The sequence below is a fragment of the Syngnathus scovelli genome, chromosome 19 (assembly GCF_024217435.2).
Source record: "Syngnathus scovelli strain Florida chromosome 19, RoL_Ssco_1.2, whole genome shotgun sequence".
NCBI classification, from domain to species: domain Eukaryota; kingdom Metazoa; phylum Chordata; class Actinopteri; order Syngnathiformes; family Syngnathidae; genus Syngnathus; species Syngnathus scovelli.
The window spans coordinates 5,181,409-5,206,938 of record NC_090865.1 but is presented as its reverse complement, the minus strand read 5'-3'; the positions used below and the strand labels follow the sequence as shown (position 1 = coordinate 5,206,938).

Here is a 25,530-nt window from a genome sequence, read left to right as displayed (position 1 = left end):
CCGGGTGTAGAGTGGAGCTCGCGGCTCTATTAACATATATGAAATTAAAAAAAAAAGAGATATATCGGATAACGACTCGTGATTGACTCCTGCTCTCCAGGATGGAATCGGAGAAGCTTTCCTCGGGCTCATGAAATGCATCTCTGCGGAATGAAAAAGAGACCTCCCAGGAGTATTATTCATTACTAGGCCAACAAATCATAATTACTCGGGGCAAAAGGAAGAAATGGATATTAATTATAATTATGTTTGCTTTGGGCAAAAGTATCAGGATGCCTGGCCCGTTTCCACCTGAATAGGAACAAGGAGTCGATAATTTTGGTTTGAAGTGGCCATTTTGGTACGATTTGTGTAGCCTCATTCAGTCAGCCGGGCATCTTTTATAAGGAGGCCGTTTCTTCTGGGGGAGGGTGACATGTTTTCATGCTTTGATCGTCTCCTCCGAGAGCAGACGTCAACAACGCCCACCGCCTGTGTTTTGCTCTTCCCATTATTGATGCATTTGGGAGCGGCATGAGAGATTAAGGAGCTTTTCAAACGCCTTTCACGTCATCTCCACAAATCACGCAAAATGCATACAAGCCGGGGTGTGTCTGGCTCCGGCAACATCTGCGATCCATCCGACAGGGCTTGGCCAAAAACGACAATCCTGCTTCCTTTCGAGGATGGCGGGCCGCCAACGTGATGCAACTTGATTTACATGCTTTTTTTTTTGCGCGTGTCCGGCTTATGTTAAAGTTTGCTTGGGTTCATTTGAAGTTCAACAATTGCATTCTTCCTTATAGCAAATTGCAAAATAATTGCATGATTACAAATTAAGTCATAACATCAATATTTTTTTGAATGAATAGTTTAATTCATTTTGGACATCTCTTGTTGATTTACCAGAAATCATAATGATCAGGAAAAGCCTACTTAAAACAGCTGCAATTTATTCGGGAACTGGGCACTTAATTTGGTAGCAAATGTGTACTGCGTTAGTTCAGCGTGTTTAAAAGATGACATATTTCCGTCGCCTGCCTGCATCTTCTGTTTCTTGGTGCTTGAAGGCATCATTAAATACCTTCCCTGTGTTAAATTATCTGACAAGCGTTTTATTTGAGGCTTTTTCTTGCTGAAACAACACAAACTGTTCTTTGTTGGCATGAAATGTGGTGCAGTAACGAAGCATGTCCACCGGAGGGAAGCAGAGAGTCGGATTATTTAGGTTTTGTGTGTGTGTTTTCACCTTCTACTGTTCCCCTTCAAGTTGACCACCCTCCATTAAGACCTGACCTCCTTCCATTTGCACTCGCAGGAGGTCTTTGGAGCCCCGACGTCTGATTTCTACTAGAGACTGAATGGAATGAGGAAGATTAAAGTCATGTCTGCATCAAAGCTGGCCTGAAAGATCCACACGGCACTTCTTAGGTGCAGCCACAACCATCACAGGAAGATTTAGATCAAGGGTTTTCAACTAGTTTTGTCCAAGGTATCTCCATTATAACCAAGAAGCAATTCGGTGGCCACTGCTTTGTCGGAATATTTTATTTTGCACCGAAGGATAGACCATCTGCATGTCTATTTTGAGAATCTCAGCTTTGACATAATTTGGATCGGTAAAATATTCACAAAATTAGCTGTTAAATAAATCAAGTTTGAATAATAAATAGATTTTATTTAAAAAAAAACGATTATTTTCTATTTCCAATTTTGTGGACCACCTGCAATACCGCCACGGACCACTAGAGAGCCGCGGACCGCCAGTTGACAATACCTGACGTACGGTGTTGGGATGGTATTTACTCTGGCTCACACTCCTACACAGTAGGTGGCGGTAATGCACCTTTAAGCTAGAAACACCCCTATTGTAGGCCGACTTGGAACATTCCACGGGCTACTCCTGTTCGTCCCTCTTTGTCCGGTAGAGAGAGAGAAGGCCACGATAAATTATGGCATAATTCGCGTTTTTCCTCATCAATTTCAGTTAAATGCTGGACCAGCAAACATACGTCGTGCCAGCGAGGACCGGGTTGCTGGCCGTGACCCACCTTGGAGTCTGAATTTTAAACGGGACGAGCGGCCTGAGCAACGGAGAAAGGGTACAGGTTTTTTTTTTTTTTTTTTTTTGCTTCCCCTAGATGGCTAGCTGCTAGCTCGCGAGCTAACGCTAGCACAGCTTTCGCCCAAACAGCACGAAACGGTTGCTTGTTTTCGCTCTTTTTATTTCTGGTGATGTGATAAGAGGCTACCTGTCATGAATCACAATTGTGGGTGTCTAATGTCCGATTTGCGACACAGAACTGCGGCTACGAACGAGACACTTTGGGGTAACGTGGCTAGCTAGCCACCTAGCACATCTGTAAATGATCATTTGTAGACAGGAGACGGTGGGACTCTTGAATTGAGTTTAAACTGGAAACTAAAGCGCGGAAGGTTCTAGAAGAGCAACTAGCTCACTTTCGCTTTTTTATTTCTATTTTTAAATAGTTGTTGGCGTTGATTTGGAGACCAAATCCCGGCGTGACAGACCTGGGCCAGTCACCCAACTAGAAGCCGTGTGTGCTTGTGACATGTCCCCGACGTAGTAGACGTCGTTCTCGCTGTCACCGTGGTCATTTTAACCCCTTTTTCTCTTGCATATGAACGGTGACACGCCACTTCACCGGCAGTAGTGTTAGCTAAATGGCTGCCGAATCGGGGAGACTACTGGCGGGACAAGGAAAACGAGGCAAAGGTAGGAAATTGACTTTCACCCCCCCATCACCCCTTTCCCCCACAACAGGACTGGATTCATCCATTAGGCTGCACTGGTTCTGTGTTAGCCCCCTTCCTTATATGTCCTGATTGTCCCTGGTGGTGGCTCTTTCTTGAAGAGGTTTCAAGACTTCTTGCTATGAATGGACAGTGAACTCCCACCTATTTACGGTAAATCATTCACAAACTCATTTTTTTGCTGTGTGGAAACTAACAAGTTGACATTCTACCATCAAACATGGACAGTGAGTTTTGTAGCAATTACTTGTTGGTTAGTTTCCACAGAAAACAAAATTATGTGAGTTTGCAAATAGGCTGGAGTTCACTGTATCCTCATGTTTTTTCCTGTCCCCCTCCCGTCATCTTCTGCCTTGTTTGCGGCCTTTCTCCCCCCCACCCCTCCTCACATGGTCTTTTCCTCACGATTCTGATAGTAACAACCTGGATGTACGGCATCTTGTCCATGTCGCTTCATTGACTTCATCTTGTCTGTCAAACGTGGGACAGGCTAAACAATAAAGGCCCTAGGTCGAGAGAAAAAAAAAAAAAAGCTGATCCACTCTGTCACTAAGGGGTATTGGCCAATCCAAATGTGGCGCTCCTCTCCATTGGTGGTCCACCAAGCTCATAATAACATTCTCCCTTTTTCTACCCCTCTTCTGCTTATTTTTCCCCCGTCCCTCGCAGCCTCACAAATGAAGAGCCCAGAGAAGAAGAAAGCGAGGAAGTCCACGTCACAGGTCAGCGCCATTTGTTAACCATGCTTAAAGGAGAACATAAAAAGTATTGACATTTGAGATTTTTTTTGTGTGACATGCAATGGGGCAAACTTTAATGGGTTATGTATGCTATGTGCTAATGCTTCATTTCTCTGTCATTAAATGTAGGCGGCGGGGTTCTCGCACCTCACAGAGTTTGCGCCCCCTCCCACGCCTATGGTCGACCATCTGGTGGCCTCCAACCCATTTGACGATGACTTTGGACCGCCATCGCGGCCCGGCGGAGGGGGTGGGCCTGGCGGTGCCCCGTTCCTACCCAGTCCAGGTGCAGGCGGAGGAAGCGGCTATGGCGGTGCAGGCCGGATGGGTGGCGGAGGCATGGGTTTCATGGGGGGACCAGGCGGTGGGCAGCCTGGACCTGGGCGCAGGCCGCCGTTTGGACCGCCATCAGGCGCTGGGCCACCTCACCACCAGCTGGGCTTTGGGGGGATGCCTGGTTACGGGGGAGGGGGCGGGAGCGGCGGCGGTGGGGGAGCAGGTGGGGGTGGTGGGTTCCCTCCCGGGGGTCCATCCCAGTTCAACATACCGCCAAACTTTAGTCCCCCAATGCACCCCGGGTCAGGCTTTAACCCCATGTTGTCTCCAGGCGCTATGGGAGGTCCTGGAGGAGGGGGTCCACCCCACCCTCGATTTAGCATGCCGCCACAACAGCAACATGGACAGGGCGGGCACCCTTTCAACAGCCCACCGTTACCTGGTGGAGGAGGCCCCAGAGGGCCCCCGCATGGGCCCATGCCTCCCATGGGTGGCATGGGGCCCGGTCAGGGGATGAACATGATGAGTGCGATGGGTGGTGGTCCTGGAGGTAACATGTTGGGGGGTTTACCAGGCATGCCCCCTCAAGGACAATTCCCCCCTTCGCAGGATGGCCCGTATCCTGGTCCCAGCCCACCAGGACCTGGCAATGAGGATGGAAAGAATTTTGGCGGAGGGGGACCCCAGCCTGGGCCTCAGCAACAGCTTAACTTAAACCCAAATGGGCCCCCTCAGCCTAATAACGCCACGCCTGGCCCCCCTCCTAACTCTGGTCCACAACAGCCTGGAGGAGACTTCCCGGGCCACCCTGATATCCAGCAGCCAAACGCCGGCACTCCCGGCCAGCCGTCCTCGGCGCAGCCCCAACCCAACCCCAACTCCTCGCCTGGCGGCCCCCTGAATGGTTCGGGCCAGCCCCAGCACCCGCCCCCCAACAATGCCAACACCCCCAACTCGAACAACTCCGCCCAGCAACAGTCCACTCCACCTAACTCTGCCCAGGGCTCTGTCTCCCACAACCAGCAGAACAATAACCTCGGTAGCAGCGGTCCCATGCCCAACACGGCCCCCAATTCGGGTCAGAACAACTTGTCCAACAACAATGGAGGCAACACCCCTGGCAGCAACCCCAACCCGCCCTCCAACTCCACCTCTACCCCCAACACGCAGTCCCCCTTGCCCCCCGCCCCGTCCGCCCCCTCGGCAGGCCCCGGCTCAGGTCCGGGGAAGCTCGGCGGCCCCGGCATGGTGTTCCCCTGCGGCCTGTGCGTGTCGGAGGTACACGACGACCAGGACGCCATCCTGTGCGAGGCTTCGTGCCAGCGCTGGTTCCACCGCGACTGCACGGGCCTGACGGAGCCTGCCTACGGGCTGTTGACCAGGGAGAGCGCCGCCGTGTGGGCCTGTGACTTCTGCATCAAGACCAAGGACATCCAGGCCGTGTTTGTACGCCAGGGACTGGGCCAGCTGGTTGCCGCCAATGAGAGCTGAGGGAAAAAAAAACCCCAAACATTTAATCAGCCCTTTACGCCTTCACGACATAACCATCTCTTGACATCCATGCTTATATCCAAACATAGCACTTTGAGTGAAAAAAAAGCCCCCCCGATGACCTTCACAGAAAAAAAAAAGAAAAAGCTGAATGTTATCTGACACACTCTTTCGGACAACCAGCACTGACACCAACACACTACCTCACACACACTGACTGGCACACGAGCTCCTGCGCTGATTCAAAGCCACCACACACTAAAAATTGATGCAAAGTTCAGTTTGAGTCGCCCCTGTATCGCCCCTCCCCTCACCCAATGTATTTATTAACGTCACACAAACAGTGCCTGAACTTTTCATAAGTATTTTTAATCATCAGGACATGAAACAATCGCTGTAACATAATCATGTTGAATCCAAAGCAGAAGCAAGCGGGGCTTACATGTTGTTTTCCTCCATACCTCACCGAGCAGAAATCATTGTAAATATCAGCATTTGGGGAAAAAAAAAAAAAAGAGCCAACTGATGAACAAAAAAAAAACCAAGTTAAAAATATATATATAATTAAGTCAGCCATTTTGTCTTTATAAAATGTGAACTCAGTGCTTTTCGGACATCCTTGTTCTTTGAAAACGTGTCGCATCAAACAATGCAGTAAAAAGTCCCGTGTTGATTATTTCGGCCTTCCCGGGGGACACCAAATGATGAGAGGAAATTGTCTTTATTGATATTGTCCCTTCATGATATAATGTCCAAGTTGCCTTTATTTTGTTGTCTGTGTACTGAAATTTTGAGCTTTTTGTACCGGCTGATATTTGTGCTGTGCTCTGGCGCCCTCTAGTGTAAGCTGGAAAAAAAACACCCGGCGGGAGGAAAAAGGAGTGTGTGAGGGAAGATACTGAAAATTGAAGTAAAGACAAGATTCTTTTTTTTTGTACATTTGTCTGATTCTTTCCTTAAACTGTCTTTCTGAAAACTTGCTGGTGAGTAAGAATAATTTCAAATGTTTTTTTTTGCACTAAAGCGTCACCTGTCTGGATCAATACCAGGATGTTTGTTGAATGAAGAGCGCTCTTGTCCCCGCCTTCTTCTGCAGCTTCCGACCAATGGCGTGTCTCCGGAGGCGTGGCCACGGCGGGCAGGCGTGTTTGGCAACAGGTTGCTCTGGCAGCGAGGTGCAGCGATAGTCCCCTTCGTCTCATCCCACCAGGACGCTTCGGGATATTTCCGTATAGGTAAGTTTGCTCCTAATTATTATTTAAACATAAACGTTTCAAATGTGTAAATGATTTCACCATGTGGCCGCGTAGTAAACAGGCGCAAAAACTAAAAAGCACCGCGCGCTAATTGGATCACAGCGTGTTGCATAAACTAGAATAAGACGGCGTAATTATAGCAACCCTAAGCTTTAAATTGGATACGACGCCGATTAATGACTGTTTACTTCTCTCCGCTCGTGGTTTCGACGCACACCGATACCGACTGACTGGACAGGTGGGTGTGACGCAACCGCCCCGCAGCAGATAGACAAACAGAAGTGAAGTGTTCCAAAATCCTCGTTTGCTTTATTATCGTTACTTTTAATGTGCTTTGATCTGTGCTTGCAGCCAGAAATAATCCTGACCCTGAAGAAAAAAAACAACAACAACAGGACACTTTGAGGTGATTTTAATGAAGTCTAATTAGCATATTGTTGCTGTTTTGCACAAGGTGAGAGGCCGCCCTCCTTTAGATAAACACCAAAGGAATACTACAAGCGAGGCAATTATGCCTTTAATTAGACAAACCACAACACTAAAAACCTGACTTCTTTGTTTATAGGTCTTCATTAATGTGCGTAGAAAAAGATGCATCCAGTTTGTAATGTTTATCTGCGGTCATCCTTAATTATTGATGCACATGTCCCAAGTGCCAGTCACTCAAACATTGAAACAACCCCTGTTGATGGCAACAACAGCGTCGCTCATTATCAGTCAAGTCTGTCCTTCTTGTTTTTCTTTTCTACCCCCCTGGAGGGTGTATTGAAATTGAGGAGAGCGAAAGTAGAAGGAAACAAGGGGGCAGCTTGGCCTGTTCGTCAACATTCCCGCTTTGGTTCACAGTTGTCGCGGCGCTCCTGCGAGTTCATCGACAAACTGAAGCAGCCTCTCTCTTTCTGCATTAATCCACCCATCCTTCCCACTTGCGGGGGTGCTGTCCCCCCCTCAGTGGCTGTCGTGTCCTCTTAATCACTGTATTCTATCCAAAGGCAAAGCACGCGCCACGCAGTGTGTATAGGGACCGTCTGGAATCCGAGGAATGTTTTTTTTTTTTGGGAACAGAGTGAAACAAAGGCCTACTTTGATTCTCAAGGTAACATGTGTTATACTATAACAGGTCAGTTAGAGCAGGTTAGACTTTAATTCCCTGCCGAGGGTCGCAACGTAAGTCTGGGAATCGGAAATTGAGAGCATTCTGATGTTATTGCTAGGCAGGAATGAGAATATTTGTGCTGTGTCTAGCTGCCGCCGCTCAACATCAACACGCTCCGCCTGAGTGACTCCTTGGCAAAGAGTGAGAGGAGGCCCATGGCGGACATAGACCCCCTTTTTGTTTTACGCTCCGCAAAGCCAGAACAATAAGGATGCATTTTGCCCCATCCTGAGTGTACTCTTCTTTCACTCTCGTTGTTCTGAGACACGCCAAAAAAGTAGTGCCACCTGCTTTCGAGTCATGCCAGAAAACGTACGTACACAAGAGTCATTGGCAGGAGTAAAGCATTTTTTATTTAACGCTGGCATGACACAATGGAAAAAAACACAAGAGGAGTTAATTGTTTTTGTTAAAACTCCTGCGGTGCAAAAGCCTCATTAATGTCCTTAGTGATGTGAAGCGAGTTTTAAAAAGCTCCTCGAAACAAGGCAAAATCGCACTGCACACTACTGTTTTGAATCTCACACAATGTTCTCAGTCTTTATGAATAATAACCTTTATTCACCTCATTTGCATGTCCTCTTCCTGTCAGGCTACCTGCGCACCAGCCAAGAAGTGGACATGAGCACCCTCTCCGCCGACAGGAAGCCCCCGGTGGACTATGGCGTTCAAATCCGCTTCATCAAGGACCTCCACGACACGGGTGGCGCAACGCCGGAGAAATCCAGGGGGAGCAACTCCGCCTCGCCCCATCCCGCTAGTAAATACGGCGTGGCCGTGCGCGTTCAGGGGATCTCCGGGCAGCCGTACGTGGTTTTGAACGACGGCGCCAAGGGCGATTCGTACGGCGTTCAGCTTAACACGCCGGGCGCCGGTCCCACAGCGCCCTCGTCGCCTTACAAGAGCGCTCCCAAAAGCAACAGCACGGCCGAATTCGCAGCGCCTCACAGCGCCAGTGTGAGTCAGTCTCCCGAGGATGAGGATGGGGAAATCTATCGGAGCCCCTTAAGAAGACCTCCTGGGGACGGTCAGGCGGGGAGCCACGGGGAGGAGGAAGCCAGAACCTCAGAACCTCAAGTCAAAGCGGCCGCGAGTGAAGCGCAGAAAGACCACAATGGGACCAGTGAGGAAGAGTACAATGAAGCTGGTTTGAAACCAGTCAAGGGTGCTGGACCCAGGGGGTTCAAACAAAACGGATTTGCAGGCTCCCCTTCGAAATACACCAACAAGCAGGTTTCGGAACCGCTTACTGAGCCCCCGTTGACCGACGAGAAGCCCATCGATACAAACTCCCTGGCTCCGATCAATAAGCTCATCAGTAAATTCAACAATCGGACGCCGGGTGGTACCCCCCAGACCAGGGGCCGGAGCGGCGCCCGGCAGCAGCTCAAGTTTGAAGAACGCAAGCGCTCCAAAAGCCTGGACGCCCGAAAGGAAACCTCCCGGCCCTCGCCGCCTTCCCCGACCTTCAATCCCTACGCTCTATCTTCCAGCTCGTCCAGTTGTGCGAGCTTCACGTCACACTCAAAATATCCTCCCAAGGAGACATCTCCGGTCACGACCCAAAAACCTGTAAGGACCACTAAGATGGTAATGGTTTCATTTATCAGCGGGTTTTCTCATACTTGTCGCTTCCGTCCTTTAGGAGATCCCACCGAGGACTCAAAAAGTCGCCGGCGGTGGGGTGAAGCCTCCCACCAAGCAAGCTATTTACAACGGTCCCAAAGAAGGGTAACTAAGTCTACTACGGCACCGGGATCCAACTCATGTAATCCACTCGAGTAATCCCCCCTCCCCCATCTGTTTATCTCCCATCAGCACCAATGAGACCGAAGCATCCCTCGGAAGTAAGACCAACTTTATGTACGAGACTCCCGGGGCTTTCAAGGTATGCTCAATTTGTCGTTTTTATGGATTGAAACCCAAATATTAACGCTAATCAACGGATCATAATTACCAAACAGCACACCGGGGGGGCTTTGCATGTGGGTCAAAGTGTGTCTGGTGTAATGTTCTGCTAATGAAGCAAACAGATGGCTGCCAGCGTGTCCTCCTTTTGTGACAAAATCAAGCAAGGCGCTCGGATTCACGCCGTTAGCTTTTGTCGTCTTCAAAACGCTCCGGCTCTCCTGCATAAATCTCCCTCCATGATTGTGTGCGTTATGGCCTCGTTGTGTTGTCGCTTGGTCGCTAGGCAACCATGCGCATGCCCGGTCATCGAGAGGCATTAATATTTCAACTGGATTGGAACCCGGCACTTGCCTGGGGGGGGCTTTTCTATACCACAATGGAGTTCTAAAGTAGCCCAATGTGGCCACCCCCCCCCCCCCCCCCCCCCCTAGTGTTTTTGCATTTTTAATGTACTAATTATTAAAATGATGAAGTAGGCATTCGTGTTGCGTAAAGGTCCGATTATTAAAATGCGTTTGAATTTTAATTGGAAATGATGAAAATGCTGTTAATGTGTGTGTGGGTGTTGTTTTTTTTGTTTTTTTTTGTTTTACTGCAGTGTTATGTTCGCCATGGTGGTTTGCAGTGTTGGGTTACACAACTTGTTTGCTTTTGTCTCCATTGTGTGACATCATACTTCCTTCTAACAGTAGGGGAGTAGTATTATCTAGTCTGGACTTTTGCCATTTCACTTTTTTCATCGCTTTGACTCCGCCCCCGGGATCGTTACGGTAACAAGATCCATATCCTCCATTTTAATGAGACTGAACCGCCCCCGCGCAAAAACGTACCGATTTGAACCCGAGTGAGACGAGTGTGCGTTTGTTCTTTATCCTATTATGTCAATTGCAATTAAAAATGCATGCCTCATAAAAAGGGGGGGGCAAAATGGGAGGGGGGCCCTGAGGAACCAGATACTTTTTGTTCTAATGTATCTGTGTGTTGTAAGGAGTGTGTGGGAGGATAAGCGCTCGTATAGATCTCTTTCTTCAGTGATAACAAACGGGGGGTCGGCTGTAGGCGAGCGACACCAACGTACACTCGGCAACCGTGCGCGAGCGTGTGTGTGTGTTTTTGTTTTAACAAATTCACAGCACGTCGCCGGTCCGACCGGTTCTCCGCAAGACGCTCAAAGAAACTAGGCCACAGAAGAGTAGCGAGGCAGATGATATAGAGCGAATAATATATCTGCAAGGTTGACTCCAGACTTTCAACTTTGGTGTGTTTGTGCAGAAGGATGGAACCCAGAAGAAATTCAACATGGTGGAGCTCGAGGAGCAACTGGCTCACTGCAAGAAGCAACTGCAGCGAGCCCAAGAAGAGTAAGGATGGTTCTTGTCGAGAACATAAATTGACCCCAACAAGCATTCAATTAAAATGGCCGCCGGTAGGTTGGCCGAGGAGCGCATCGGTCGAGAGATGGCCGAGTCTCGCCTACGTCTACAAGAAGATCAGCTGGCCGAGCTTCAGGACGCGCTCAGGAGGGAAACGGCGACCTATCCAGACTCGCTTAGAACGGTACGAACGCAACCCACTTGCTCAATTTGGAATAAAAAATACCATGGAAATGTTTTTGGCATCAGGACGTGGCGGGCCTGCAAGCGGAGCTGGCTGAGGCGTCGGCGCGGCGCCGCCATCAGGACGAGACGCTGCGGCAGCGTGAGCGCGAGCTGACGGCCCTGAAGGGGGCGCTCAAGGAGGAGGTGGAGTGTCACGACCGCGAGATGGAGATGCTCAGGGAGCAGTACGGACAAGACATGGACAACCTCCGTAAGACCATGGAACAGCTCACGCAGGTGCGCCGGCGTCATTTCGCTACTTTTGAGCCCGACCTTAAAGTCAGTCAGGCTCAGCTTGACGCGACTTAAAAGAGAATACCGCCAGTTGTGATCGGCGCAAAAAAACTTTTCAAAATTCTCCTGGCAGCAGATTTTGGGGTTTGGCTCGTGTGCGCTATTTCGAGAATATTTGAGGCCGAGTTTGAAGGCTTCATCGGAGGAGACGTGTTGCGCGGGGAGGAAAAAAAAGCAGCAGGAAGACTTTGAGAGCAGACACTTTTGACAGTCGCGCATCTCGTTCTTATCGGGGAGCGTTGTTGCGTGCAGTGGAGGAAGCTGACGTCTGCCTATGGAAGAAACATCAAACTTGGGCTGAGATTTAAAATCCAAACTATTGATAGGTGATGAAGCAGCGCGTGGCTCATTAGCCAAGGTGATGATCATATGCTCTAACTCAACTAGGGTCTGTTTATTTCACCCTGTTATATTTTTTTGTACTATTTCTATTTTATTTATTCTTTTTTTTTTTTCATTTTTATATTTTCTATTTTATTTATTCTTTTTTTTTCATTTTTATATTACTTATAAGGTTTTATGTATTTTAAATCTTTGTCATTTTTATATCATCTATAAGATTTTTTATTCTAGTGTTTTTATATTTCGTCAACTATACAGATTTTTTTCAAATTTATTTTTGTTATCAAATGTTTATTTTGTATTTTTTGTGTATGTTTTTGTCTTTCAATTTACATTGAATTCTATTTGGTAAATTTTTCTTTCATCTTCACTATTTTGGTGGATACTTTGAAAGTTGTTTTTGCAGCAAGCTACTTATTCACTATGGCTAATTTTATTGTCCTTTGTCAGTCGCAAGAGCAGATCGAGGAGGAGCGCGAGCGCGTCAACTCAACCCTGGTGAGCCTGGAGGAGGAACTGGACAGCTGCAGGGATCGAGGAGAAGACTGGAAGTCGCAACTGGACGCCACCTCACAGGAGCTGCAACAAACGCAACAAAAGTGCGAATTTTTCTCTGGAGTCAATATTTTTCCAGCCGTAAACAAATATTCATCCAATAATCTGTACATTATCATCATATATTCCATTTCAAATTCCGTCTTATCTTTTGCAGCGGGCCTTTTTGTACATTTGCTGTTTACTTCTTTTGCACTCGGTTGTCATAACACACTCCAGCCTTGGCCCCGCATCAAGCAACTTCTCTGTTTGATGTTTTTTATTTTTTTTGTCCATTTTCATATCCCACAGTTCAAAGCAGCAGCAGTCGAGATGTTCTATCTTTTTTTTTTTTATCTTTAGCGCTCTTCTATTTTTAACACCTGCGTTTTTCATCCGGCAGGATGGGGATGCACTCCGGCAGTCACATGTGAGCAAGAGAGCGTTTGGCTTTTGCGTAGACGTAGTTTCAAATCAACATTTAGATATTTTTGTTTTTGGCTGATGTGTGTTGAGCCCTCCCTTGAGTGTGTTGAGCCCTCCCTTGAGTTACTAACTTCAATCACAAACCTGATTTTTCTATAAAAATCAATTTTAAGCAACTTCCCCCTGTTGCAACCTTAATCTCCCCTTTAAATATGTTTTTGTTTTAGCTTTGCAGTGTGAGTGTTTGCGTTTGGTTCTTTTAACCGTGAGCATCCTCTCCAACCATCTTGTTGGTTCTCCCGCAGGCTTCTGAAGTGTCAATTGGAGAAGGAGCATTTTCAGAGCGAGCTGAAGGAAGTTCAAGACTCGCTACTCGCCGTGCACAAGCAGGATTCGCCCTCGTCAGCTGAGGTAACACAATCCAGTGGTTCCGATATCTTGTAATAAACTCTCAAGGAAATTCAGAACCAATTATTAAAGCCAGTCTTGTTCGCCCACCCATTAATCCTCAAGGAGCTTGAGCGTTGCCATGACGACCTGCGCCAAGCTCGTCTGGCGGCCGACGAGCAGCGGGACGCCCTCCGCGACAAGAGCGACACTCTGGAAGCCCTCAAGAGAGAGAGCAGCCAGCGCGAGGCCCAGCTCTTGGAGGAGATCGCCGACATCAAGACGCAGAAGGAAGAGCTGGAGAAGAGCCTCCAAAAAGCTAAACAGGTGAGAGTGACCAACATCAAAATGCAGACGGGAGGGTCATTCTATATTATTATTAGTGGCTCTGGGTGGTAACTAATTATTTAAACTCATCACTGGGCCTATTTTACTCATTTGCTAACCAAAACAGCAGCACTTGTCGACATATATTTTTTTTCCTCATGTTATTGAACTTACCCAAGACACGGTTTATTGACCAAGACACTCATTTGTGTTTTGTCCGCAGGCTTCTTCGTCGTCTTCATTGGTGGATCACAGCGCCAATGCGGAGCTCCAGGAAGCAAACACTCGCCTCCGAGAGAGGATCGCCCGCATGGTACTCGCGCGATCACAACAGCCGCAACTCAAACACTGCAGCGCTGCGCCCACAACACACACACACTACGTTATGTAAATAGCCATACTGTACGATATCAAAACAAAACAGCCACCCACACACTCTATTTACTATCCTGACTGAAGCATAGGAAAATAATCCCCCTCTTGAATGCAAAATAATCTTATGAAAATATGTAGCATAAACAGATTAAGGACACAGAAAGCGAATAATTTTGTTTCACATTGAGAAAAAAAGTGGAACCTAACAACGCTCTTCTCGGCAGAGGCTGCAGTCCAGCACGGCCCGCAACCCCGAGGCCGAGGAGGCCCTGGAGGACCAGAACCGCTCCCTCAAGACCCAGCTGGAGGAAGCTAAGCGAGGGACGTCGCGGCTAGCTAAGGAGAGGGACGAGCTGAGCCGCCGCTTGGAGGAGAGGGACTTGGAGCGTGAGGCCCTGCGGCGGAGCAAGGGTGACCTGGAGGAGCAGAAGAGGCTCCTGGACCGAGCGCTGGAGAAGATGAACAAAGAGGTTTGGTGTTAATCTCGTTTCCTTCCGGTTCGCCTCAGAGTTGATGCAAATTTTCCACCGAACAGATGGAGGTGATGATGGGCGACTCGAGGCAGTCGGTGGCCACTTTGCAGACTCAGCTGGACGAGCACCGGGAGCGCTCCAGGAAGGATTTGCTAGAGGCCCAACGCAGCAACAAGGACAGGATGGCCGAGCTGCAGAGGGCGCAGAGCAACCTCAAGACTCAGCAGGAGGAGGTCAGGACTTCATATTACTTCATCTATACGTACTAACAAAATCTGCTTCTTCAGGTGTCCCGGTTGAAGAAGGAGCTCCTGGGCTGCAGCGAGGAACGAGACAGCGCTCAGCTGGAGCGAGACCTCATCAGCAACCGCCTCAAGCACTTGGAGAGCGAGCTGGAGTCACAGAAGGGAACTCAGACAGACCGCAACCGCGAGATCAGGGGGCTGGAGGTGAGCTGCTCGCCACTAATCTCAGAAAATCAACGCCTCAGGCCGCTAATGTGACCACCGACGTGGATCATATTGCCAGGATAAGATCAAGACCCTGGAGATCGAGTTAGACGAGGAGCGCAGTAGCGTGGAGCTGTTGAACGATCGCATCACACGCAGTCGAGACCAGGTCGAATAAAACGGCGTCACTCGGCGGCATTATTTGCAAAGTTCCGTTTTTGACTTGTTCGGACTCCTCAGGTGGACCAGCTCCGCTCCGAGCTGATGCAGGAGCGCTCGGCCCGACACGACCTGGAGATGGACAAGAGTGCTATCGAGAGGCAGGTGTGTAAGGAAATTGTAGATGACGCCTGATTCGAGATGCTTTCTTAACGTCGTCCGTGTGTCTGGTCGGGTGCAGGTGAAGGAGCTGAAGTCCCGCGTGGCCGACATGGAGGGACAAACTCGACCCTCGGCCGGCCTCGCCGTGCTGGAAAGCAAAATTCAGGAGCTGGAGGAGAGGCTGCGCAGTGAAGAACGGTAAAAGAAAAAAAAATATGCACAGTTCTGAGCTCCCTTCATTTTTTTCATTTTTTTTTTTTCTTTCATTAAGCGAGAAGAGCAGCATTCAGGCTTCTCAGAGACGAACGGAGAGGAAACTGAAGGAGGTCAACGCTACGCTGGACCAGGAGAGGATCCAGCATGTAGAACAGAAGGATCAGGTGAACACATTCACAGACAAATACTCAGACTTGGCAAAAAAAAAAAAAAAAAAAAGATGAATGTTCCTGCATTGGAGTCTTCTGTGTTTTATGCATATATTAATCTGTTATACTGCCCTCTGGTGGCCAAGGCGCATACTGGCTGTTGGCATTCCCCTGAGAACCCTTTTTGCCCTCTGACCTTTTGGTTTGCCCGCAGCTAACCCTGCGCGTGAAAGCTCTCAAGCGGCAGGTGGACGAGAGCGAAGGAGAGGTGGAGCGTCTGGAGGGAGTACGCAGGAAGGTCCTGAGGGATCTGGAGGAGCAGCAGGAGCTCCAGGAGGCGCTGCAGGCCAAAGTCACAGCCCTGGAATCGGAATTAAAGTAAATACAAGCATGACAATCATTTTCTCTGCGATTGATGTTTTTTTAAAAAATATTTTTCCACCCCAAAAAATTAGACGGAAAGTACAGAACTCCCACCGCAGCGCTTTGACTACACTGAGCTCAGAAGACGACGACACTTTCTTCGACGTGAACGTCGCCGCCATCTTGAACGAAAGCCACCACCAAGGCTCCAACTGTTAAGAGAAAATTCTCAGCCTCAGTGCTTTATTTTACAACTTTTTCTTGTAAAATCCTCATAATTTATTGAATATATGCTCTTGAAAAAATGTATATTTTTTTTTCCCCAAATTTATGTTTTCCTGGAAAAAAAAAAATGGCTACAGTTTGAATGTGACTTTTAAATCATCTGAGCCTACCTTGGACACCGACTGTATTTGCTGTGTATATTCTTCAAGACAATCACACACATCGACACTGTGACTCTAATTTCATTTTTTTAACCCAAATACGAAACTTTTCACTGGAAGGCCCTCAAAGTAGTTGTTGTCGTTTGTATCCTGTTTATGTATTGCACTTGCTTGAACCGTGTGGAAAATTTGCTGTAATGTTAGCAGAATGTTGAAGTAGATTTTGACTAATAAAACAAGCTCTGTGTCATCACATTTTCTGATTTGTTTGTTTGGGTGTTCTACTCGCAGCTATCTAATCCTTAATTTGCATTGTGGTAATTACTCTAGACATCAAGCTGATCCAGCTCCACACCGATCTTGACTTCAAACTCTCTTAGACCAAGAAAAGCGCATTTTTGAGGCAGTGGAAATGTATTTCACCAACATTTCATCATCTGACTGGAGTCATGTGAACTTGAAAATCCGACAGCGCCTTTATCTTTTTTTGGAGTGGCCACACTTGCAAACATGAACGCTTCCTGTCTATGTCAAGGTAAGCGAGTTCGGCACTCGTGAGGTAAATAAAGCAGGAGGTAGTCTTATCCTATTTGCAGGTCACGATACAGAATTAAGTCGGCTAGCTATGCTGCAGGTGGCCGGCGTTTTGTACTATGGCGAAATGTGATGAATAATTTGGGAAGGGGGGGAAAGGAAAACGCATTAAGAGGCCGCATGGCATCGTTTTGGAAGAAGGTGAGGCAGGCATCCGAGGCCCGGATGCTGAGTTGGACTAAAAGGCAAAGAAAATCTTTGACGAGTGGATCCGACGTCAGCCTCTCTCAGGTCAGAAAACTACTTTGAACGATTTGATTTGTTTTGAAAGTTGTAGCAAAGATTGTCAGTCAGCATGATATATGATAATAGTGCATTAGACATGACTTTTGCAGCTCAAGGCCATTTTTTTATTTTGTGGGGTTTATTAAACACTTTTTTTTTAGTTATAGTTAGTTTTAGTCGTTTCAATTTAATTTTGTTACCTACTTTTACAATTTAGTTCATCTACACTCTACAGTGTAAATTCTACACGGTCTAAAAATGTGACATGCACGTAACAGCGATTTGTGCTATATGTGTTACAATAGCGCCCTCCTGTGGTTTGCCTGAAAAATTGCTGAATTTCATGTTCACACTTGTTCTATTTTTGTAGTATTTTTATTTAGATCGAGTATGTGTCAGTGCCTCACAATTAGATATTGATACTTTTTAGGAATAGTTTCTGTTTTAATTTAATTTTTTAGTTAGATTTTTAAATTTAGTTCATCTAAAACTCTGACATGCACTTAACAGCGATTTTGCGCGATACGTGTAGCAATAGCGCCCTCCTGTGGATTTTGTGAAAAAATCACCGAATTAAATGTTCACTGTGCATGTTACTGTTGCTCTATTTTTGTATTTTATTTAAATCTAGTACAGTAATTTTCCAAGTACAGTTCACATGTGTACTTTACTTTTGAATTCGATATTTAAAAAAAAAATTAAAGCCAATTTTTACTTTTTAAAACTATTCCTAAAATGTAACAGCGTTATTTTGAGCCACTGTCACATTATATTAACTGTGCTTACATATAGAGAAATGGTCAAAATGTTTTAACACATGAAAGTAGAGTAAAAAAAAAAAGGAAAAATCAGTTGTAAAATGCAAAACACACCTGAACTGTACTTTATTAATATAAATATAAATACTAATAGAAATTACTGTACTTGATTTAAAGAAAAATACGACAAAAATAGAGCAAATACAACAAAAATGCAGCAACTGTAACATGCACAGTGAACATTTAATTCAGTGATTATTCACGCAAACCACAGGAGGGCGCTCTTGTTACACATATAGCACAAAATCGCTGTTAAATGCATGTCAAATTTTTAGATTACTAACTATATTTAAAAAACTAACCAACAAAGTACACGTATGAACTCTACTTAGCAAAGTTAAAGTACACACAAGAATTGTACTTGGAAATAATACCGTACTAGATTTAAATAAAAATACTAAAACAAAAAAATACAACAACCGTAACTTTAAACGTAGGGAATATTTAATTCTGTGATTTTTTTTTACTCAAACCACAGGAGGGCGCTATTGCTACACGGATAGCCAAAATCCCTCTTACGGGCATGACATTTTTGGATCCTGTAGCCAAACATGTCACATATACGTTACAGTAAATTACGTTATATTGTGTACCACTGATACTTTTTAGGAATATGCCACGACCTGCAGTTTGAAACCACACCTTTTACTGTCTTCCGTGACTTAACAATCAATTTCCATGGAATTGATAACCGCATAAAGATTAAAAGCGCAAACAAACAGGAACGGGGTTAAGTTTGGTTGTCAGGGCAACGTGACGCAATGTTTGCGTAAGAGGAACCCCTGCAAGGTTCGACTTGAGAACTTGGACGCCCGCCACGCACACGTCAGTGTGCTGAGTCTTGCACACTCATGCACACTTTGTGCGTTGGTAATTCTTTTTTTCCACGCTGCATGGGCAAGATGGCAGAGGGGAAGACGGACGACGGATACCGGCCGAGGAGCACCGTGAGTAACTAAGCTATGCTAACCTGCTTATTCAATTAACGAGCCAGCTCACTTAGTTATCCCAAATTATTGCTACAGCATTAATTTGTCCGTTAGTGCGATATCAGGACGAGAACCTGTCAATTACAAAAATACGTTTTTTTTTAATGTCATGTAATGTTTTTAATATTGCCAACACTGTTGTAATTCAAATTAACACTTGAATGTTCGTTTTTTTTTCTTTTTTCTTTTTTACCTTTTTCAACTACTTAAAATACATTTTAATTCACAAATATTGGAAGAAATAGAGCCGTCGTGTGTCTTCTAAAAATTACACAAATAATGTGTCTTCTAAAAATTACAAAAATAAGAGGGAATAAATAATTTAAAAGAAAACGTTAGCCTAGACATCACACACAAATGGAAATTTAAGTAATACAATAATACAACACAATATTAGGAAAAATGTTTTGGGGCAAAATTGTAAACTATTAAGAAAAAAAAATTAGTTAGCATGTGCCTTGCAGTCACCATGTAAATACTTAAGTGTTTTTTAATGTGTCTTTTTAGAAATATCAATAGGCCTTTTTGCACATGTAGCTTGATTGTGTCAGTGTGTGTCACACAGCTCGGTTTGATATTAACCGTGACCATGTCTCACCGTAAGTCCTGTCGTGTACTTTGCAAATTAACCTGCAGCTTAACCCTAACCTTTTTCAAAAGGGAATTGCAACAGTCTGAAACATGGCAATTTTGTCTCATTAGGATGAGTCATGTTTTCACGACTCTGCTAGTTTTGGGGCATGTCTGTGTTCCCTTGAATATTGTAATTATGCTATTAGCTGACACAGTGACGTTTTTTTAAGAGCCTCAACATTGTTCAACAGTGTTTATGTTGCCTTAAGCCATTACATGAAATGCGTTTTGCTGACTGCGGGCATGAAAGAACAATTCGAAAATATCTAACTGTCAAGCCCGTACAAATACAGTCGTGTTACAAAGAAATTTGCGGCGAGGATGAAATATTCGAGGAAAACTCCCTCTGCCTTTATTGCCGACATTTTTGAGGTGTGCGCATTTGCTTTGACGTCTTGCATAAGGAACGTTTTGGAGTTGTTGTGTCAACAAAAACTGTCCTTGTGTCGGTCCTTTAAGGTTAAAATATTTTAGCGGTGAATGTGCTAGCTTGGCTTGAATAGTAGCATTTAGAAAGGTGATGACAACCATAGATAAAACAGAAAGTTATGTCAATAAAATTGTGTAGCGTAGTTATTATTTCCAATGGAAGGAAAGTCGTTTGGAAACTTGAATGGCTAGCTTGTTGCACAAAGAATCCTATAAAAACATTTACATGCCAGTGCAGCGCTTGGCATTGACTTTGTTTGCCCAGTTGTGTGTTAACAATGCACACGCTCTGTGTGTGTCTGTGTGTGTGTTACATAAAGACACCTCATTAATCTATTTTACATAACACATTCCTCACAACGTTGCCATTTACACCCCTGTCACTTGGCTACTCGATGACTAATCCATCCTTATCATAAGAAGATGAATATAGTTTAACTGTTTAATGTTAAATGTAGTGACCAATGTAGCCCAACAGGGGGTGCTGTTGCAACCGGTTCTAGACGCAAGCGTGGAACAATCTGGTGACAAAACAGGGTTGGCAGCTGGCTGGTGAGCCTCGCCCAGGCATTTAAGGGAAGCAGACATCCCACGCCCTGACTCACACACACACACACGCACACAAATTCTCACACACACTTTCACACACACTACGCCGGCTGTCTGGATCGCAGCTCCCTCGTTAATGTTAAGAAGACCACCGTGGTGTTCGTCTTTGAGCAGGTAGATATCACCCCAAGAGAATTGTTTATTTTATTCCAACCTGCTAGTCATGAACTGCATGTTGAGAGATGTTGTTGATAGTGGAAATAGTAAATAGATGCTTTGGGTGGAAGATCAAATCTTTGCCGCATATTGCAACGGCGTTTGGCAATTCTTGAGCTTCTGCTTGAAAAATGTCCTTAGTTTAAAGCAATTTTTATTTTTGTTGTTTTTTTACTCTGAAAAAAAATCTAACTGCTGAATCGTGATTATTTTAATTAATCTTATTCCAAATGTGCAGACTTGCATGCAGACAATTTGAGTAGTCAAATTAAATTGACCTATTACGAGTTGCATTTTAGGTTTGTCCTGAAATTTCACCTCAGGGTAACGTCTTGTGAGTTATGTAATTAATGCTCCATGACATTTTGCCAGCAAATTTAAAATCTAGATTTTAGTAGGTGTGTGATGTGTCAGTCGCCGACTGTACTGTCGAGTTGGGAAGTGGTTAGCTTATTTTTTTTTTTTATTGTTACAGTAATGATTCATATTGATGCTCTGCGATTTAGTCTGCACCAAGAGACGATTGGAATTCACATGTTAACGCGAACGCTGTTGCTGCAATGTTGTCACATATGTTGATGTATGGCCCCTGAACCTCGGCGCCATATTTGCAGCGGCCATGTTAAAAACCACACTTCCCTCACAACTTGTTGGTTGTTGTTTTTAGATTTGCGCGTCTCACGTGTCAATCCGCCCTGTCAGAAAACAAAAATGGTTCCTCTTTGCCGCTTTCACTGACGCAGTCACGTCAGTCAACATTATATAAGCACGCCTAATGTTTTACTAAGTGCACTAAGCTCCGCCCCCATTTTAGCTTATGTCGATTGTCTTTAACTTTGTTGCTCTTAGTGAAATCTGGAATTATGAGGAATATGTTGTAATATTCCGAGCAAGAAAAAAAGGCTGCAATTGTATATGAAAAAAAAAAAGAAACTCCTCAACGAGGTGTGGTAGAACTTTCGCCGCCGGGCCTTCTCTCGCTGATGGTTTTCGCAGATTTCATCTCACTGTCACTCAAGCCCAAATAGTTAACATGACTGCTAACCCGAAGGTATTCTGTGGTGCTTCCTTAGCGGCATGATTTAATAAGTTTCCCGCCTGGAATGGAACGTTGTGTTCTGCTGGAGAACATTACCTCATTGACCCGCAGGCAATTAAGGTCGCGCATCAATCATGATTCTTGTCAAAAAAAAAAAACAGACTTCAGAGATAGAGATGTCATTTTGAAAAAGAAAAGATTTCGTAGGAGTAAAACAAAAAAAATATCAGCTAATTTATATCAATTGAACAAGCTAGTCGGTCATCGCGGCTTGCTAGCGCTAGAAGCTAACACCAGCCTGCCCACGTGCCTCGAAAAGCTAAACAACAAATAAATTTGCTTGGTATTTTCGCACAATTTGAGCCGCTGTTTGTTATCTAACAAATTAACAAGTTGTTAATTTCCAAGCTGTCTTGTCTTCCCTTTGTGCTGTGTCAACCTTTTTCACGGCTAATTACGCTTAGCCTAGCGCTGAACTTTGCAACGCTCACATTTCAACTTAACAACCCAAGGTGACATGCTGGGAATGTGTCATTGAAGGATATTTAATGTTGCGGCAGCGTGGTGCGAAACTTTCTACTTTTTTCCATCATTTCCACTCAGGTTACGTAACTTTCCGGATTTAAGACCCCCGTTGGAGTTTATGAACTACCTCACACCAGGCTGCCAAACCTGTAAAAATACTTGAGAAAATAGTGACACTTTACCTCTAGCCTATTTTATTTTGCTTTTGGAAATGTATTATGACTACAAACAAGCCCAACAGCAGAACATTTAGCTTTGTGTTACTTTGTGAAGAAATACCACATCATTATTTCTGGAGCCAACACCCAGAAAAATTACAGTGTCCTTTGCGCAGTCAAACGAAAAGCCGGTCTTTTCTTTTTTGACTGAATGGGTGTTCCCCCAAAAGGATTACACTCCTTCAATGTCAAGTGTGTAAATACATGAAAGGCGCCTTAAAAATAAAATGTTTATTATTATTATTATTATTATTAAAGACGAAATGTGGCAGTTTGATGCTTATTTGCGTCACAAAAAAAATCCCAAACAAACTTTGAAATTATCGTGTGACATACTTTCTCTTGAGAATGCCCTACAAACTATCTAACTGACTATTTGTATTATTCTTATTCCCATGGCAAAGTGTGTTGTTGTTGTGAAGGCCTTGGGTGGCCTGATCGTTTTTGCTCCTCCATTGACTCGTGACTTTCCCCCCCCACCAGGGGTGCAAACGTGCCCTTATTATGGGTTGCCAGGCAGCCGCTGTTTGGCCGTCACACATCCTCAGGTTTGGGGGAAATCACATGTGGCTTTTTAAGCTCCGCCCCTTTGGCTTTTTCTTTCCTTTCGTGTCTACTTATTGTCCACATCTGCCACGCAGGAGAGCGGCGTCGCATCGGTGCTGCTAAGGAATCCCGACGAGCGAGTCGCAAGTCCTCGGCTGGAACATCTTGCGGAGGAAAGCGTGGAAGTCATCAAGGTATGTGTGCTGGTTTTTGTTGAGGAGCGTCGTGGTGTGGACTTAACGGCGGCGTGCGTCGTAGGTGTACCTGGACGGCAGACCCGAGACGGCGGACAGCGTCAGGATGTTGACGGACGAGGTGTCGCAGATTCAAGAGGTGAGGATGGGAGGAATGAATGATGTACGACGTGCTTCATATTTGCTCAACTTCCAGGTCAGGTATTGTCTGAAGACCCTGAGAGAGCAGATGGCGGCGAGACAAAATGGTAACAAGAAGGTAAGTAGAAACGAAAATCTTTTTTTTTTAAAATGAATCAAAAGTGAATGAAACATGATGATTAAAATGTTTTTTGTTTTTCAGTATCCCACGAATGGCTACACAGTCAACCACATGCCCAACGTCGCCAATGGCAACAATATTTACAACTACATTAACCATGACGTAAGTACTTCAACATTTATAGTGCTCGTGTGTGTGTGTGTGTGTGTGTGTGTGTTATGCTTACTTCCCTTTTAAAAAGAAAAATCAATAAAGCACATTCAAAGAAGATCCGCTCATCCGGATGTCTCTAGCTGACACAATCGTTTTTCCGGCTCATTAACACTGGCGGAGCTAGAGGGGGGGAGCCGTAGGGGCACTGGTCCCCCCCCCCTCCTGAAATATGCTAACGGAAAAATTTGTGACTCACAGAAGATCCAAATCAAAATACCCGCTTCTTATCACGGGTTCTTCTGCATTCTCAGGAGAGTGATGATAATCATGTGCAGTATCTGAGGGAAGAAACCAAGCGCCTCTACGCTCAGATGAAAGATATGGAAAGTCGGCACCGGGAGGAGAGAGAGCGGCTGTTGGTGTGTGACATTAAAATTCCATTGCATTTCTAGATGGCCAAGAGTAGAAGTTATAAAAATGGAGTTTCCTTTTTTGACAGATGGAGTCAAAGGAGCAACAGGCGCGTCTGGAAGAACAGTCAGAGCGTCTCCAGCGGGCGGAGATGGACTCAGCGGAGCGAGGTCGACGGGTGGAAGAGCTTCAAAGGCTGTTGGGCAACATGGAGGTCGAGAGCGGGGTCCTGCGGGACAAAATGGCCGCCAGCGAGGCAGAGCTACAGCGGCTTCAGGCGGATAACGGTGAAGGAAATCAGAAAGACGACAGGTAACAAAACCAAGTGTGTGCGCTTGTTTGTGTAGTAGCGACAATGTTGTGTGTGTGTTTTCAGACGTGGTCAGTTGGAAAAGGAGGTGGCCATTTTGAAGGAGAAGATCCACCACTTGGATGACATGCTGAAAAGTCAACAAAGGAAAGTGCGACACATGATTGAGCAGGTATACACACACACACACACACACACACACACACACACACACACACACACACACAACACATTTCAAGTACTCAGGAAGCCATTAGTGAGGAAATTACATTTGGAAGAACATCAAGCAACTGAAACCAAACCCCTTAATTAGCCAAACGTCGTAAAATTAGCCTGACTCTTTTGTACGTGCGTGTGTACAGCTGCAGAACTCGCGCACCGTCCTCCAAGAACGAGATCGGGTCATCGGGGATCTGGAGGAAAAAGTGGCCTTTCTGGAAGCCGAGGTCAGACCACTTCCCAATTTTAAAGTTTAAAAAGAAAATCTTCCACTCAGTAAACGAGAGATTATGTTTCTTTGCTTTTACTTTATTTTACAATTATGCTACACTCCTTAGCTTTTTTGTGCACGTTTCTAAAAAACAGAACCGAGAGTTGCACGACCACATGGAGCATTTCTCGGCGGGCCGCGACCCCCCACCCCTTAAGAGCGCAGAGAACAAGCCGGTAGTCATCTACAGGTGAGCTACACTTGGCCCATTGTGATAATCATCAAGAAATCATTTTAAATGTCCAACTATGTTTTTATTTTTATCTCAGCAAACCTCTGACGCCGTCCGCAGCCAACAACAAGTCCCTCCCCTTCATCAAAGTCATCGAGATCAAGTCGTGAATGACATTCACAAAGTGTAAATATGTATTTAAAGAGTGCTTTGTTCATAATCGCCCCCCCCATTGAATCATGTGCATGTTTAACGACTGCATAGGCGCCAGCGTGTAATCCAGAGTCACGAGTGCTTCCGAATGTGAATTTTGAATGTAGATTAACACTAAAGTGCATTCACATTTGTGTACTAAATCCGTGAATAAATTGGATGTAAACGCGTCTGAACTGACAGACATACGACTGAATTTCAAGGAAGAGTTTGGGAGACACATTGCAACCAAAACAAAAATTATATGAAAATAACACAATCCTGAGAGTCTTTTTTTTTCTTTTAATTACACTTTTTTTTAATCAGAATCCTGAGATTTC

General features: G+C 45.4%; 3 protein-coding genes across 11 annotated transcripts; all 3 read left to right on the top strand.

Annotated features, from left to right (window-relative positions):
• The first annotated feature begins 1,850 nt into the window (after positions 1-1,850).
• On the top strand, positions 1,851-6,198 carry pygo2 (pygopus homolog 2 (Drosophila)). 5 transcript variants are annotated; one of them, XM_049751443.1, is made up of 4 exons: positions 1,912-2,081; positions 2,652-2,716; positions 3,424-3,476; positions 3,624-6,198. In XM_049751443.1, the coding sequence occupies exons 2-4, from the start codon at positions 2,665-2,667 to the stop codon at positions 5,259-5,261; spliced, it is 1,743 nt and encodes a 580-aa protein (XP_049607400.1). In that variant the 5' UTR covers positions 1,912-2,081; positions 2,652-2,664; the 3' UTR covers positions 5,262-6,198. The 5 variants fall into 5 exon arrangements, with proteins under 5 accessions (XP_049607405.1, XP_049607400.1, XP_049607404.1 ...); XM_049751447.2 differs by having other exon boundaries at positions 1,916-2,081; positions 2,655-2,716; XM_049751446.2 differs by having other exon boundaries at positions 1,918-2,081; positions 2,470-2,716.
• cgnb (cingulin b) lies at positions 6,043-16,479 on the top strand. Of its 5 annotated transcripts, XM_049751389.2 has the most exons (22): positions 6,043-6,171; positions 6,286-6,496; positions 8,266-9,245; positions 9,319-9,404; positions 9,492-9,561; positions 10,857-10,945; positions 11,015-11,141; positions 11,207-11,419; positions 12,269-12,417; positions 12,756-12,782; positions 13,084-13,189; positions 13,292-13,492; positions 13,716-13,805; positions 14,092-14,337; positions 14,403-14,573; positions 14,628-14,789; positions 14,869-14,958; positions 15,030-15,113; positions 15,190-15,308; positions 15,382-15,490; positions 15,690-15,853; positions 15,931-16,479. In XM_049751389.2, the coding sequence occupies exons 3-22, from the start codon at positions 8,295-8,297 to the stop codon at positions 16,055-16,057; spliced, it is 3,381 nt and encodes a 1,126-aa protein (XP_049607346.1). In that variant the 5' UTR covers positions 6,043-6,171; positions 6,286-6,496; positions 8,266-8,294; the 3' UTR covers positions 16,058-16,479. The 5 variants fall into 5 exon arrangements, with proteins under 5 accessions (XP_049607346.1, XP_049607343.1, XP_049607342.1 ...); XM_049751386.2 differs by lacking the exon at positions 6,043-6,171 and having other exon boundaries at positions 6,265-6,496; positions 10,860-10,945; XM_049751385.2 differs by lacking the exon at positions 6,043-6,171 and having other exon boundaries at positions 6,265-6,496.
• Positions 16,480-16,898: 419 nt separating this feature from the next.
• On the top strand, positions 16,899-25,469 carry tuft1b (tuftelin 1b). The gene is made up of 12 exons (XM_049751492.2): positions 16,899-17,049; positions 18,764-18,808; positions 23,101-23,199; positions 23,264-23,338; positions 23,396-23,458; positions 23,543-23,623; positions 23,926-24,033; positions 24,114-24,337; positions 24,402-24,507; positions 24,698-24,781; positions 24,921-25,015; positions 25,095-25,469. Exons 1-12 carry the CDS (start codon positions 16,939-16,941, stop codon positions 25,165-25,167), a joined length of 1,164 nt encoding a protein of 387 aa, XP_049607449.2. The 5' UTR covers positions 16,899-16,938; the 3' UTR covers positions 25,168-25,469.
• Positions 25,470-25,530: the final 61 nt, after the last annotated feature.